At 41.0% G+C, this 17,456-nt stretch overlaps 1 protein-coding gene across 1 annotated transcript in view; it reads right to left on the bottom strand.

Annotated features, from left to right (window-relative positions):
- The window catches only part of COL25A1 (collagen type XXV alpha 1 chain), a 509,464-nt gene extending 492,378 nt beyond the window's left edge, over positions 1-17,086 (bottom strand). The window contains exons 1-2 of the mRNA XM_061419417.1: positions 15,113-17,086; positions 13,960-14,029 (exon numbers count right to left, since the gene is read on the bottom strand). Of these exons, the coding sequence (XP_061275401.1) occupies positions 13,960-14,029; positions 15,113-15,409 (367 nt within the window). The 5' untranslated portion in view covers positions 15,410-17,086. The remainder of the gene's footprint in view (positions 1-13,959; positions 14,030-15,112) is intronic.
- Positions 17,087-17,456: the final 370 nt, after the last annotated feature.

The raw sequence follows: 17,456 nt of genomic DNA, 5'->3' as shown, positions 1-17,456 counted from the left end.
GCACACCTGTCCCACTTATCCGATTCTTTGGAAGCTATTGTAAAATGCTGTAAGTTGTAGATAACTAATAACAAACTCACATAATTAGACACATGGGTGAACCTAGAGACTGTCATACGGAGTAAAGTAAATTCAGAAAAAGAAAAACAGATATCATATATTAAAGCATATATGTGGAATCTAGAAAAATGGTACAGATGTACAGAGGCACAGACACAGAGAACAAATAAACAGACACTAAGGAAGGAGATCCAACCAGTCCATTCTGAAGGAGATCAGCCCTGGGATTTCTTTGGAAGGAATGATGCTGAAGCTGAAACTCCAATACTTTGGCCACCTCATGAGAAGAGGTGACTCATTGGAAAAGACTCTGATGCTGGGAGGGATTGGGGGCAGGAGGAGAAGGGGACAACAGAGGATGAGATGGCTGGATGGCATCACTGACTCAATGGACATGAGTCTGAGTGAACTCTGGGAGTTGGTGATGGACAGGAAGGCCTGGCATGCTGCGATTCATGGGGTCGCAAAGAGTCGGACACGACTGGGCGACTGACTGAACTGAACTGAAGGAAGGGAAGGAGGGGTGGGTGAGATGGAAGATTAGGATTGACATATACACTACTATGTATGAAATAAATAATTAATGAGAACCTATTGTGCAGCTTAGGGGATTCTACTCAATGCTCTGTGCTAAATGGAAAGGAAACCCAAAAAAGAGGGGAATTTATGTATACATATAACTGATTCACTTAGCTGTGCAGCAGAAACTAACACCACACTGTAAAACAACTAAACTCCAATTTAAAAAATTTAGTGCATTAAAAAAATTAACTGTTGTCTATAGACATGCAAATTCTGCATGCAACTGATTTATCTCCCTTACTGAGGAAAAAGTCCAGTTCTCCCTCCATTTATATATTAGTTTCAATATTCTAGATCTATAAATGTATCTGTCTTTAAATTCTACTTTGAACTGGTTATCACATCTTACCAGTTACTTCTTTATTGATTCAAGTAAAATCCTTAACACATGTTTATTGATTTTACCTTTTTTGGAAATTTATCTTTTAACAGTAATTTTGGGGAAGCAGTTACTTTCTGAAATTTGATAGAATACTGACATTTGCCATTGATGTTTTCTCAGTTATGTTGCTGGATTTAATCACAAGTATAATATTGCCCAGGAAATGCCTAGAGGTTTGGGGACCTAAGGATAACAAAGCTTCTGAATGGTCAATTTAGAGGCAGACTATAAGCCAGGTAAAGTGTCATCTATAGAATAGAGGCAAAATAGAGTTATATTCATGCTAGAGAAGAAGAGAGGATGGAGAGAAGAGAGGTTTGACTAGAATGGGAGCTTTTATTTGAGAACATAGAAGATCCTCTATTTTTGCAGTTTCACAGATACATGGCTCCACCCCAAAGATAACCTTGTCCATTCTATTTGCCAACAACAGCTCACTTTAGGGCAATGCTTGTTCATGGATATAGCCTGATAGAGAATCACGTGTCTCTGGGTGTGTTTGCTGCGTTCATTCTTGGTTTTTAGGAGTTCAATGAACATTATTAATCTCACCACATCCTATAACTGCAAAAGCAGTGTGAACATTCAAAATGCTAGTGGTACAGCATTACAGTTAAACAAAAATGGAGACTTCAAAAACCAGAAAGTATACCTCAGACGTCTCAACTCAAGGATACTTTCTGCCTTAACTTTTGGGGGCTTCCCTGGTAGCTTAGTGGTAAAGAATCTGCCTGCCAATTCAGGAGACACGAATTTGATCCCTAATCTGTGAAGATCCCACACTCTATGGGGCAACTAAACCCGTATGCCACAACTATTGAGCCTCTGCTCCACAGCAAAAGAAGCCACTGCGATGAGAAGCCCATTCACCACAAGTAGAGAGTAATCCCCGCCCACCAAAACTAGAGAAAAGCCAATGCAGCAACAAAGACCCAGCACAGCCATAAATAGATTTAAAATTTTTTAAGTTTTTCTAAAATTAACTTTTTAGCATTCTAAAACTGGCATTAATAACATAAATTTTTACTACCAACACATAGCATTCCTTACACAGAACTTGATTGCAGAACCAAAGCAATATTCAGGACTGTATCCTCAGAAATAGTGGAAATCTAGAACATTAAATAACTATGCACAGAAGGAAACTATACAAGAACATAAAGGCCCTCGCTCCTTTACATGTGTAATTTCTCCATGCTAGAGTTCTTTTATTAAAAACTTTCAGATGCATAACATGTATAGTAATACTAAGCCACGCTGTCAAGCTCACTGCTTAAACACCTGGGAGGTTGTCAGTATGTCTCTACCATTTTGACAGTAAATTCAGGGAATACAGTTTGATTAGACTTTTTACAGCTCATGGTAGCTTTGGCTGGCATAAATGGTCTTTCCAGTCATTAGTACCAGGTCAGCCTATCTTTGCTGCTCTGTCTTCTCTCAAAAGGCAAAGTAACTACAAAGTCATTTAAAAAAGAAAAGTCATTTTTCTCTTCCAGACTTCCTGAAAGCCCATAGGGTATTAAGGAGAAAATAAACTGCTCACCAAAGTTCAGTAACATGTACAGTTGTCATTCTGTTATCTGCCCAGTAAGACACTCAAGGTGTTGCACTTGACCAAACTACTGTCCACGACTAGCTACTCAGTACAGCTAACAGCACCGCAGATGATACTGCATGTTCATTTCAATGGGAGGAAGAGTTCAGTCTTTCAAACTTATTTTTGCAGTATTTGCTACAGAATGCTTGTACCTAGATTTACACTTTCTTCCTAAAAAGTATTACACATATCCCTTCAGCGTTGGCTACAATGTTTTTAATTCCTATTATTATTTAAACACAGATGTGCAATTCACATATTCACATTACCCTGTCAATCTAAATTTTAATACATAAACATCAGTTTAACACAATAAGAATCAGATCAAAAAGACAGTCTCAAAGATCTTACAAGTATCTTTAATGACAACTTTTCCACAATATAAATTTTCTATAAATAATATAATTTGGGGATAGTTATCTTTTTTATCAGTTCAGTTCAGTCGCTCAGTCGTGTCCGACTCTTTGCGACCCCATGAATCACAGCACGCCAGGCCTCCCTGTCCATCACCATCTTTTGTATACTACTTTGCAAACCAAGTATTCACTATTAGTTTAGAAAATCAGTTGCTTTAAATACATATATAAAATAGGCAATGGATTGTTCTAACTTGGTGAGGAAGCTTCATAGACATATCCAAAATTACAGAATAAGTAAAAATACATAGGGAAAAATATGAAAACACACACACACAAAACTGGCATAGAAAAACAACAATACTGCGACTTGGAAGCTTAAAAAATAAGCGACTTTAAGAAAAGGGATGAGATGATTTCCTGACACACAGTCCCACGCTCAGTTACACAATGCACTTTGACAGCTTTCCAGCGCTAATTCTATTATTACATCTCCTTTGCTAGACTACTAAAACTATTACAGGACAATATTTTATTAATAGTCCTTTCTGGATTCCATTCCTTTTAATATACAGTTTTGTTTCCATCCTTCCTTGTAAAGTTTCTAGTTACAGAATTTTGGAGAGGGTTTATGTATCGACAAACACATGGTGTGTCTAAACACAGGAGCTGGGATCACACTGGGGCTTGGACTTTGAGTAAACTATTAACAGTAACCAAAGGATTTCTAAACTTCTCTGGAGTTCTTCAGGGGCCACTATGGGGGAGTGAGGTGAGCAACGGAAAAAAAGATCAAATAAGGTTTTGGCCTCTGTCTCCTCTGACCTCCAAGGTTAATCACTGTATGTGCGGCTAACATTATATACAACTTTATATACTGGATTTCCTCATAAGATTTCATTTTTTTCTAAAGTTTCAGGCTCTTTGAGAAATGCTGGAAAACCCCTGAACCACTTGACCTCTAAGATTTGTATTAACTTTAATATGCTTTGGCCCTGAAAATCCTCAGAGAAAATGTTTAAAAAGCATAGGGATAAGGATAATTAGTGTATGTAGAGATAAACCACAAAAAAAGTTCTCAACCAAATCAAGTTGACAGATCTTCATTATGATCATTATGAACTTTTATAGCTAACTTTCTGTAGAGAACTCTACAATAAGCCCTAGAGATACACAGATACAAACCAGAACCCCAGCCATGGAGCTTATAAATGAGATTGGTAGAAATGGACTCCCAACCCACTCCCTCAGGAAGTCGACTGCAATTACTCTGTGAAACCACATAGTAATTAGCATTAGGATCTGCCCATGAGAGACACATGACCCTTGACACACTTAACTCATCTGACATCCAACCAGGTTGATAACCATCCTCAGAAAGGCATCTATTTAAGATCCTTGTGTCCATTCAAACTTTGTCTGCTCTGACATCGAGCCCTACTTTTTTCAGTAGAAAGATGATTTTTAGTATTCCAAAGTTCACTGGCAAAGCCCTAGAATTTGCCAGCAATTCTATATGACTTTCAGGTCAAAAGGTTGTTTTTTTTCCATGGTTTATGGGAATGTGTTATCTTATGATCATGTCATGCACATTTTTAAAATGCCAGCTGGATTTTGGAGCCCTTAAGACACAAATCAATCCTGGGTGTTCACTGGAACGACTGATGTTGAAGCTGAAACTCCAATACTTTGACCATCTGATGTGACGAGCTGACTCATTTGAAAAGACCCTGCTGCTGGGCAAGATTGAAGGCAGGCGGAGAAGGGGACGACAGAGGATGAGATGGTTGGATGGCAGCACTGACTCAATGGACATGAGTTTGGGTGGACTCCGGGAGTTGGTGATGGACAGGGAGGCCTGGTGTGCTGCAGTCCATGGGGTCGCAAAGAATCGGACACGACTGAGCAACTAAACTGAACTGAAGACATAAATTGGAGTTTCACAATTCCTAGAAAGGTAATACAAACAACTTACATTTAATAACTGTCAGAACTGACCTAAAGATACAGGAATATTGAGAAAGAACTGTGTCAAAGTTCCAGGCACATTTGACTTTAGTATATAAAGGATCAAAAATAATACCACCATTCTGGCTCTGTAATTGACTGGATGGAGAGACTCCTACAAGATTTTTCTCTCCCATTAGCTGCTGCAAGAGTAAAAGAGGATGTTGGAGACAGAGAGAATTGCTCTTACTCTCTTAACCATTGTCCAGATTTATAATAGGAACTCTAAAGTACCAAGCTTGCTATATGATGGTAAAGAGATATGATTTCAAGAGATTACAGGATATGAGTGGCTTTTTTCTCCCTTCTCACTCTCCTTACATCTGAAATATTTGAGGAAAGAAGAATACATTTTACCTTTGCCACAATCAGACCTATTTCTGCTGTTGCTGCTGCTAAGTCGCTTCAGTCATGTCCAACTGTGTGTGACCCCATAGACAGCAGCCTTCCAGGCTCCTCTCTCCCTGGGATTCTCCAGGTAAGAATACTGGAGTGGAAGTGACATATTCTGACTATATTATCATAATGCACAAGCTAGGGCGGGCTATAATTCATTTACTTAGCCTAAATGTGAAAACAATATTTACATATGTGCTGATTACATTTAAAATATAAAAATAAAAACTTTGTGTACATAATCCAGAAGCCTAGAGCTCCTAAAATCAAAATTGTTATTGTTGTTTAGACACTAAGTACTGTCCAACTCTTCTGCAACTCCATGAACTGTAGCCCGCCAGGCTCCTTTATCTGTAGGAATTCCCGGGCAAGAATACTGGAGTGGGATGCCACTTCCTTCTCCAGGGATCTTCCTGACCCAGGAATCGAACCCTCAACTCCTGCATTGGCAGGCAGATTCTTTACCACTCAGTCACCTGGGAAGAAGCCCAAAATCAAAATTATGATTATCCAAATGAACACATAGTTTTTGGCATTTCTGGAAAATCAGACAAACCAATCAGACTAAGAGACACAGTATGACAAAAATTAAGAACACATTCCAACTAACGTATTATGTGATGATTGAAGTTGAAATGGAGCCTCCAAATGAAATTATGTCAAAAGCATGATAGCAATTCCAAACAATTCTTGATTCTGAGAAAGTACAAAATAGAAGCACAAAATCTTCAACTGATAAGCTCAATTACATTTAGTTCATTTATTCTAGTTATTGGAATACCAGCCTCAAGTTCATATATGTGAATTTATCTACTAAATAACTAAATTTTCGACTAATACAAAAGTGCAATTTACTAGATTATTTTAAATATCTTAAAGCTGATAAGACAGCCTAGTCTTCAAATACAGATGGAAGAGGTTACTTGTTCCTTCCATTAAACTTTTTTCTTTTTTTGAAATTAGACAAAGCATTTATTTAAAAATCCATGGGTTATTGGCAGAAAAATGGGAAAAGGAAACAAAGATCTAATGGGATAAATAGCAAAACAACAAAGTGATAGATTTAAACTTCATCATTATTAATAATTATACTGAGTCCATTAAACTTTTCCATAGTAAACAATTTGAGAGGTAGAAGTCTACTAGGAATTTAAGTGAGAAGCAAGTGACAGTCCCACTGGTTCAGCTCAGTTTCTCCTCCTAGTGGTCACAAAGGGAAGGTGCCTGCCCTCTGGTGGCATTTCTTCAAGGAATCCTGTTACTTAAACACGGAATATTCCTATGAAGAAATACATGATACCAGTGAAAAGTGCTCAATTTTAAGTCATAAGTGAATTTCCAATTACTTTTGCCTCCCACTTAAAGCATCTCCTCCTTTTTAAAAGTTGACCATAAAACATTTTTACGTTGCAAGGTTGCCGAACACAATCCAAATGAAACAGTAACAATGCATGTCTAAAGCTTATCTGGGTGTGCCGCAATCATTTTTAACACAAATTCTTTAAAAAGGTGTTAAGTATCATGGTGCATTAAATCACTGCACAGAACTTGACATGTATTGGCAAACCAGGGAGGACGGGAATGATTCTGGGTTTAGCTGGGCTACTGCCTCAACCCAGACTGACTCATAACATGGTTTTCATATTCTCAGCTCCCAGCAAACCACCAAGTAGCCTTTATGAAGTAGTTCATCCTCAGTTGCTCCGCCATGTCCAACTCTGCGACCCTACGGATTGTAGCCTGCCAGGCTCCTCTGTCCATGGAATCTTCCAGGCAAGAATACTGCAGTGGGGTGCCATTTCCTCCTCCATTAAATGGAAGGAGGAACTAAAAACACTTTTTCTTAATAGGTTTTAGATGGTATCCACTCAAGATAACATAGATTGATGTCATTTTGATGAGTGTCTAGTGAGGCTCCCCCTGCAGAAAACAGTGTCCCCTTGAACTGTAAGAGTCCTGATTCTGGCGTGTTCCCCACTAGCCCTCCATTCACCTAATCTTGTCAATGAAGCAATGCCCTCCTTCTCCATCCCTAAACCTAATCTTGACATTCAAACATGCCAGGCAGTTGGCTTTGAACACTTACAAACCATCAGAAGCACAGGTCCTGAGAGGCTATGTGTGACCTATACATTCTTCAGCTGAGCTGGAAACAACAAACCCCTGCACAGAATGTATACCCTTCTCTTACATAACTCCCAGCTTGAGGAAAGAAAAACAGAATTACTAAAGTAAGAAGGAGAAAAGAGTATTTGAAGGATTTGCTTCTCAATGACTTTCAGACAAGAGAAACAGAAGAGAAGCTGAAAAAGAAGAGAACCTGCTTCAACAAGCAATTTGTCCTCCGCTCTTCAGGTGAGAGGGCATTTTGTCAGCTCTCACTGCTGGACCAACTAAAAGTGTTACACCCAGACGGCTGTACTCATTAGGACTGAAACCATTTAACGGGAAGGCTTGGAGGCACTCAAATGCCACATTGCATTGTTTGGCTTGAGTAGAGGAGGGGAATGCCTGCTAGTCTCATTTAAATAACATTTATGGCATTTTAATTTGCTTTCTTTCTGCAAACCGCTTCTGACTATTCTTTGCCTAACATAATTGAAAATCTATACATTATTATGCCCTGACTTGATTCACTCTTTCCATTCATTTTGTAGCCGGTAAAGAAAAATGTACAGCGTAAGTGAAAAACCATGTTAGTAGGAAATACAGTTTTATATGATAAAGCAGATTTATGTTAGCAAGGTAATTTAAAGGTCTTTTCATGTGATGGGAAAGGACGCACAATCTTAAAGTTACAGCTAACATTTTCTACCCCAAATCGAGAAGTTGCCATAAGAGGAGTCACCAGAGATTGTGGCATTCATATTTCTGAATCAGAGGTATTTCTACTTACCGACATTTAATATGACTTTGTCTCCAACCATTTTCACGCACTTGAAGGGTGTGGAAAGACCTCAGAAATTATGGGATAAACCTTTTTTATTTCTGGCTAGACTCACTGAGTAGATGACTAGATGCACTACACTACTTCATCATAACCCGTGAATGCAGCGGAGCCAGATTCAGTGGAACTTTTCAGTACCACCAAGTAGGAAGTTTCAACTCTTATTCAGCCCAAATCTCACTGTTTTCCGAAGAAATGTAGAAAAACAGATCGACATGCTCTCTACCACAGCCTTTTATATACTAAAGGCACTTTTTGTTTCAGTTGGATAGCAGTGTAAACAGCTATCAGTGCACCTTCATCTGGCCATAAATTCTTGGAAAGACAAAAGCCAGGTGCATTTTTATCCATTGCCAAAGTTCTTATTTGTAATCAGAAGCCAGATTTTCTCATGTTATGAGTTTCTCCTACTATGAAAGTCTCTTCCCGCACGAAAAGGAAAGAAAATCCATAGTATTAACAGTATGGATGAAATTTTGGTCACGTGCTCCAAAGCACACTGTACTTTCTCTGGGTTGTACTTGTCAGGCTGGTGAATTCAAGTCATTTCAAATATCTGCCATCCTCATTGAAATGTAAGTGCCACGAGGGCAGATATCAAGTCTGCCTTGTTCATCAGCCTTTTCCCTGTGTCAAGATATTTAGCACACAACAGGCTCTTCATACCTGGAGAATTGACAAATGCCCTTCGAAATCATTCTAGTCCAACACCGCTATCTGGGAGATACGAAAATAGAGTCTGTAAAAGTCGTTCTTGAAAGTGATTTCCCTGAGATTGTATAACACATTAATGGCAAAACCAGGGTTAGAACTCAGGGTTCTTTTTTTTTTTTTTCCACTATATTTTTATCAAAATTTTGTTATAAGAGAATTAATATACCTTATTCAAAAATAAGATTTAAGAATAACCTATATATACTCAATCCTAAAGGAAATCAACCCTGAATATTCATTGGAATGATTGATGCTGAAGCTGAAGGTCCAATACTTTGGCCACCTGATGCAAAGAGCTGACTCTAGAAAAGACTGGTGGTGGGAAAGAGATAACGCAGGAGGAGAAGGGGATGATAGAGGACAAGATGATTGGATGGCATCACCGACTCAGTGGACATGAGTTTGAGCAAGTTGTGGGAGATGGTGAAGGACAGGGAAGCCTGGTGTGCTGTAGTCCATGGGGTCACAGAGAGTCGGACATGACTGAGCAACTGAACAACTCTTTGGGACTCCCCCAAAGTTCTCTCACTTGCCAGACAAAATAGCTTCAGGATTTTTTGTTGAACTAATTTACAGATCTATAGTCCATGACCCCAATGACAAATAAGCAACCCCTTGATCAGGACAGGCTCTCTATCTGAATATACCAGGGTCTATCATTAAAACAATCCTACTGGTAGATCCTGATTGCTCCTCCAGAAATGCTGTCATGGAAGAAAGGTCACTACCAATCATCACAATTAGACCTTTGGATTCTTTATTGCCCATTCACCTTCTCTGCCCATTTCGCCACAGAGGTTCTTTTCTCTAAGACTCTGGGCAGGCACAGCTGATGAGTAAGGTACAGAAACCTTTGTTATCTAAACACCATTTGTTTATCTGTCTGGTTCCCAGTGGTCTTCATAACTGGAACATAGAAGGCTTCCCATAAATATGCCTAATCTGTACATACCTTATGTAGGACTCTAAGAACAGAACCCCAAATGGAATTCTACAGCCATCGGAAAGAGCCGATTTATTCTCTCCTATGAGGGTCAAGCTTTACAGAGGCCAAGCCACAGAAGTCAGCTGAATTTTCATGGTTCAGCTACTGCTAAATCAAATATTCTGCTAAACAGAACTCTAACTTGTATGGTTTTTAACTTTTTATTTTGAGGTTTCTTTAAAGCAAATATTCAAAAAATAGACCTTCTCCTGAGCACCTGAAAAAAGTAAATGTGAATTTTGGGGAATGATGAAGTGATCTAAAATTGGGTTATGGTGATGGCTTCCCAGCTCCATAAATTGTTTTTAATTTTTTAAATCATATTCTTAAATACTATAAAATATACTTCAATAAAGCTGTTAAAAAATAAGCATGAAAATTAGTCAAAGCACTTCTTTTTGTAAACATCTGGTATCAAAACTGCCAAGACATTCTTTATTCCCATACTCTTTTAAGCCATGGTTCTATCCACTACAATCATGATTTACCTACAAGGTCAAAACCTTTTCCTAGAATTTTGGTAAAAATAATTTAGTAGACTAATATAGTATCTGTAACATCTTCACTGATGTAGCACCAAGAGATACTGACTCCTTTGATTATCTGCATAAATGGCCTACAGATATGTTTGCTTAATTAAGCACAGTGTTCTCATCCAAAACCTGTCATTAACTAGCCATGGGGTTTTGAGTAAGTTACACATCTTCAGGTCTTAGTTTTCCCACCTATATCACATGTCCCCATGGACCAGATCAAGTAACACACAATATATTAAAAAGAATAGTAACTGATATCATCTAATGAATAGCCACTAATATGCCAGAATTTAGGTAAACTATCAACTTATAAGGAAAATAATATTAGTCCCTTTTTTTACAGATGGAAACTGGAACATAGGGAGGTTCATTAGTCTGACCAAGGTAATACAGTTATTTAGTAGCAGACCTAGGATTCCAATCCAGAGCTGTTGAGCTCCAAAACCTATACGCATCTTCAATTCCTCATCAGACTTTGTGTTTGACTCAGTCAGATGTGGGCATGAATCCTGCCCTTGCCTTTACCATGTTAAGTTAGTCATCTTCTCTGAGTCCCAGTTTCTCCACCTGTAAAATGAGATTACTAATATTTAACTCTTGGGGCTGTTGTGAAGATTAAATGCAAGATTGCTTCCCGTACAATGAAAAACGGTTTGACAATAGTTTGTTATCAAATAAACTCTCCCACAAAATTTCCTTCTTTTGTTAAAAAAAAAAAAAAAGCTTTCAATAGACGTGCAGACATAGAGAAGGGACTTGTGGACACGGGGCGGGGAATGCAGGGGGAGTTTGGGAGGAGAAGGTGGGGTGAATAGTGAGAGGAGCACTGACATATATCCACTACCCCGTACAAAGCAGACAGCTAGTAGGCAGCCGCTGCATAGCACAGGGAGCTCAGCTTGGTGCTCTGTGATGACCTAGAGGGTGGGATGGGGGAGCTGGTGGGGAAAAGGCTCAGAAGGAGGGTCTGTATGTATACATAGAGCTGGTTCACGTTGTACAGCAGAAACTAACACACATTGTAAAGCAATTATACTCCAATTTAAAGGGAAAAAAAAAAGCTTTCAATTCTGTGATTGTTTGTAGCCTACCTAGATAAACCTCACTGGTATTGAATTCTATCAAAAAGTGAACACAAATAACACAGCAGCCCTCTGCTATCAGTCCTTGGCTCTGTGATGGAGGCTGTCAACAAGAGTGTCAACTTCAAGGGGTGGGCATCTCTCCACAGGAACTGAGCTGAGGTCACAGACTTGTCTCACTCTGCCCTGCAAACAGATGTCTGGGTGACAACTCTTAGTCACTGCAAACAAAGGGGAAAGCCAAACCAGGTGGGAAGTGCTGTATCTCCTTTCTAATCCTCTTGGCTAGCCCATTCCCTAAAACAATATCTTGCTGACCATAACTCAAAATAGCTGGTTTTCCCCCAGGATACTATTTTCAACATATTGCCTTTATTTTGATGATGTCTAATTCTTCCACAAGCAGAAGACAGGGTTTTTATATAACAGCGATTTGTCAGCAAGAAACCTGTCTAATTCTGTGTATTGGACTATGCACCTTCAAAAGTTTCCCTCTGAAGTAACCTGGTGAAAACTGGTGTAATGTGGAGCTCTAGTGGTGGCAAGAAAGTAAAGCAGCCATCCTAAGAGCCAACAGAAATGCCAAGGGAATCACTTACTTAATTGTTATTATGGTGAAATGGCCGTTTATTGTTAAATTATGTTTAGAAGAAAAACGGTTCCAAATGATCATCCAAGATTATCTCAGATAAACTCTAAATGTAATGACTTTCTTCCAGATTGCAAATTAGACCTCAACAACCAACTCACATCAAACATTATGAAGCAGTTAAAACCCCTAAAAACACAGAACTCGGGGCTGTGGTTGTCACTTTTCTACTTTTTACCAAGTTCACTAAGAATCCCATTAATTAAATGCTAAGCATTTTTCACACCGCTAGAGAGAATATTCTATACAGAAAATGCTGCATTCTGAGTGGTATGATCAGTGAAGTCCTGTACCAACTGTCTCGGGAATTTAAATAATCCCTACAGGCTGATGAGGTTGTTGTGGGCTAATTCCTGCACTAGAAAAGTGCCTTCCTTGAATTTCTGACTTCTGAGATCTTTCCCAACTTTAAACAACTAAGAATGAAACCTACAATATAAACATTAATTCTTTGTTTTCCTGTTACCTAATTTACATGCCTTCTCAATTGAAAGGTCTTCATTTTCCAAAAATACAGCTCCATTATGGTCGATAATATAGCAAAATATAAACAGTGACATTTTTATGACATATAATCAGGAGCTGACATTTGAAATTTCTAAACATGGTACCTGGTTTAGCTGTGTCAAAACAAATTGTCATGAGGCAAAAACCTCAGAATGTGAAAAAAATATAGGAACTAGTCTTTCCATACAGTGTAAGTAACTAAGTATCATATTCCTGAACATGAAAGAAAATGTAAGAGACTTACTTTCCTATACATGATGATAAGAGAAACTAATTTGTTCAGAAATACATTAACAACATTTATCTGAAACAAAAATCTCAAGACTCATGGGAGTTTTTCATGACTTCTCTCAGCTAAAGCCACTAGATACTTTCCAATGGACATATTCCAAAGGCTTCTAAATTGTAGGTCTACAGAAGACTGACCACCAAGCCTCAGAGGTCTGTGAAGGAAGATTTAATGATTACCCAGAGATTTTGATTCATTGATGTCTTTCTCCTCCCTTCTTCTACGAATATAGAAGGAGGTCATTAATATAGTTTCCTAAAGCCACACAGAAAAATGGTAAAAATGTAACAGCCTTTTCTGAGAAGTCATTGAGAACACAGTAGTTGGTAATGAGAAGCTCAAGATAAACAACTAATTTCTTTTCAGTCCTCATTGCTATAGGATAGGAGAGAGAACCTTTCTTATAGAAAATAAAAGCAGGCAAAGAAGTGAGGGTGGTTTGCTAACATGATCGTCCATCAAGGGGAGCAAACAGAAATCTGTACTAATGCAGTATCAGCCACTAAGGAGTTCAAGTTTAATGTGTCCTGCAATCCTTCTCACTATAGATAACAAAAGCAAGTAAAACCAAAGAATAATTTTCAATCTGTGAAACTAAGAACTTTGTTTTTGGACATCATCTTGCAGGTATTTTCTTTGATGAAGATCTCTATCTTCTTTGCTTGCCCTTAGCAGACCTTGGTATGCTGCTTAAAATAATATTTGTGGCTTTATCTGCCATTCTTTTACCCAGACATGTTGATTTTATTAAAGTAAGTTGGGTCTGCATTCTTTCTTTACTATTATTACAGGTAGACTTGACAGACACAGGACCTTTGTTTTAAAATGCTCTGCTATGGAGGAAACCTTATGAAATAAGTTCCATTTTACCTGCCGGGCAATTGCATTCTGAAGGTGCTTCTCTCGCGATTCTTATTTTAGCCATATGTTCATAGGACTTCTGGAGGAAAAGAAGAGGTATTAACAATCATCAGTAGCATTGCGGAGAAATGGATTCTTTAGGGACTCTCTGGCTATATGCCTGATTTACCAGCCTGCATAACTAACGTTTACATATGTACTTGGACTCTAGTCAAAAGGTAACAGTACCCAGGCCCTAAAAAAAAGAAAACGACCATTGAGATGGTATCAAGGCTGTGGGACTTGCATAACATCTTTCTTCAGTCTTCAACTACCATCACCCTCCCTCTCAGCTCAGGCATATGCAATCATTGTACAGAATCAGTATTAACACGCTGCAGTTTTAGGTAAGCTAAGAGTTTTAAAACAACCAATATTTTACCCATAAATGTCAACTACTTATCATGCTGTGCTGCCACTACTGCCAAACAACCTCTCTGTTGGAAGAGCAAGTCCCAGAAAATCCCCTAACTGGACTCTAAAGCACTCCTGGTTTTGATGAACATAACACAGATTTCTTTCAACTCTCAACTCCAATGGCTCTGCATTCACAAACACCCGTGGCACTGCATCCTTTACCAAAAATAAATAAACAAGGCGACTATTTTTTTCTTTTAAACATTTAACATGAAAATATTCAATGTGTGAAGTAATAAAATCACATGTAGTTATTTCACTTTTAGGAGTGATTTCCAATCCTATCGCTATGTTAATGACACAAATGACCCTAACCTTCCTATACTGTATGAAGGATTTAACAGATGTTATCTCTGCAAGAAATATTCTCCACAATATTGGGAAAGATCCACACACAGCTTCAGAAACTAAAAAGAGCTTAAATGCCAACCTAGGTGCCATTCTAGCCACCTTTCCCCCTTTTAGACTTCCATATATGTTTAGCATGCAAACATTAAGAGGAGTAAGGGAAGATGATACAGAGAGGGTGGTAAGAGAGGATGTGCATATACAAATATATGCTACAGTAAGCAGAGATGGTGGCCTAACACATATGTGTGCACAAGCCATACTACATCTGCATATAGTAAGGCAGAGGTTGGTCATGCACACAGACTCGCGACTGTAAGATGTTATCCACGTACAAAACACACCCAGCCTTTCACACCTGAGCCAGAAGTCGCTCCACTTTCTCTTGCACCATTGCTTTGAGCTGATCGACACAATCAGGCAGCAGACGGATGGAAGGGTCTCCTTTGGCAGACTCGAGGGCAGCGATCCTCGCCTGGAGGTCGTTGGTTTTCACCCCCAGGTACAGACAAGACATCACGGCCACCACCGACAGGAGGGTCGCCAGGGCCGCGCACGGCGACACGGGGCGGGCACAACGCTGCCCGGCTGGGCTCCGGTCCTCTGAGCCCGGCTCCCGCCCCCCTCCTTTCCCTGCTTGCTTCTTCACCAGCATTGTGGCGGGGTCGGCTGTCTCGGCTTCGCCTCCCACCCTCTAGCACTTCCAATAATCTTAAAAGAAAAAGGATGATTCCTGCAAAGTTCGTCCCGATAGCTGCACAACTAGTTGGCGGAGTCGGAGCCGGAGCGCAAGGATGGATCAGCGCCGAGAACCGCAGACCTGGACCATCCTCCGCTTTCTTCTCCCCTCCCAGCTGCGAGGGAAAAGCACCCTCAGTCCTCGGACCGGTGGCGATAAGGTAAAATCCAGAATGAAACCCACCCTCCGGTGTCCCTCCTGGCCCCTCCGAGGACGGGGACCTCCTCTGAAGAGGGCGGCCGCGCGGGGTCCAGGGGACAGCGGCAGAGGCGCTGCGAGGGGCCGCCGCTGACCCTTGCCACAGAGCACCGGACCTGTTGCGCCTCTGTTAGTTTCCCTTATTTCTACCTATTCGGTGTTTTATCTCCGTTTCCCACCTAGATTCAGTTCCAGGCAAAAAGGCTGACACAGACCGCGAGAGCGCAGTGCAAAAAGGGTGGCCAAGTGGGGAAGAGCAGAGAGGAGAAAGAAATACCCAAGGAGAAAACGCGAGTCGCGAGGCCCGAGTCGCGGCCGCCCGAAGTATCTCCGCAGCCCGGCGTGTACGAGCCTTAAATACCCTTCGGGATGCTCGTGTATGAGCGCGCGCGCGCTCCGACGAGCGGCGTCCCTCCCCCGACCCACTCTCGGCGAGCCGCCTCCAGCCCGCGGCTCCCGTGGCAGTGCGCCCCCCTTCCCGAGGCTGGCAGAGGCCCGCCTTATTAGCATAATATATTCACCTTCGCCCAGCCCGTGGGCGGGACCGGGGAGAGCCCGGGAGGGGCGGGCCGCTCGGGTGGGAGCGGAGCCGGAGGTCTTTCATTAGCATAATAGATGCAAATAACTGGAGCTGCCAAGGCGATTGGAGAGCAGCTTGGCGAACCCTCCCTCTTTCTCCGAGTAACTTCAGCGTCCCCTAAGGCCAGTTCGCCCCGCCTGGGCCGGGGGCCGAAGCAGGGTCGGCAGTTGGGGGCTGGCGATCCTGGCTTGCTCTGACTCGGCGCGGTGCCCCCATTTTATCCCGGTTAAATGTGGAGAAATGGCCTCCAGGAGAGAAGAGGGGGAAGCAGAAAGCTCTAGCTCTCTGTGTCTTCCCTCGGAAGCAGTGGCAGGAGCTCCGGCGATCCCGACTTGGTGCAGAGCCTTCTTCCCTCCTCCCTCGCCTTCCCACATGCCTGGAGGCCGAGTGTCTGGCTGACGCCTGAAGTACATTTCCCCACTTCCCTTGTCTTCCCACGGCCGCACTGCCGTCTCCGACTCGGGAGGTTCTCTCTCCCCTCCCCCAGTTTCCTTCTGGCTTGCTGGGGTTGAGCCTCCTCTCCGCCCCGTGCTCCTAATCTGTACTAGGGTGCTAATGCATTTTCCTGATTCCCTGTTTTGTGGGACTAAAGAACGGAGTGTTGAGGTACACACATTTCTCAGAATTTCTGAAAGGATTGAAGAATGAGGTCAACTTTTCCTTTTACCTGTCTCTCCTCCTGCTGAGCCCTCTGGATCAAATTACAAGTTTCCAGGGGGCTTTTTGAAAGTAGGTAACAAGTAGCATTCTGTATCTAATCGACTTCAAAGAAAAAAACATTTCTACCTTTTACTCCAGAGTTCCTTCTTAGCTCCTTCTCCCCACGAGAAATATAACATCGTTTTTCATATCCTTCTTAATCAAGATTAATCGGCAAATTGTTGCTCACTCTTGTAAACAATCAACAAAATAGTAAACTGCTATGTCATAAATGTAAACAGGTATTGCTAGGTGCAACGGCTTCCCAGAGGGCTCAGTGGGAGAGAATCTGCCTGCCAGTGGGAGTCGAAGGTTCCATCCTAGGGTGGGGAAGATCCCTTGGAAAAGGAAATGGCAACACACTCCAGTATTCTTGCCTGGGAAATCCCATGGACAGAGGAGCCTGGTGGGTTACAGTCCATGAGATTGCAAAGAGTTGGACAGGACTGAATGAACAACAGCATTACTAGGCGTGAAGCAGGGTAG

The sequence above is a fragment of the Bos javanicus genome, chromosome 6, assembly GCF_032452875.1.
Source record: "Bos javanicus breed banteng chromosome 6, ARS-OSU_banteng_1.0, whole genome shotgun sequence".
Lineage (NCBI taxonomy): Eukaryota > Metazoa > Chordata > Mammalia > Artiodactyla > Bovidae > Bos > Bos javanicus.
This window is presented reverse-complemented; position numbering and strand designations above follow the sequence as displayed.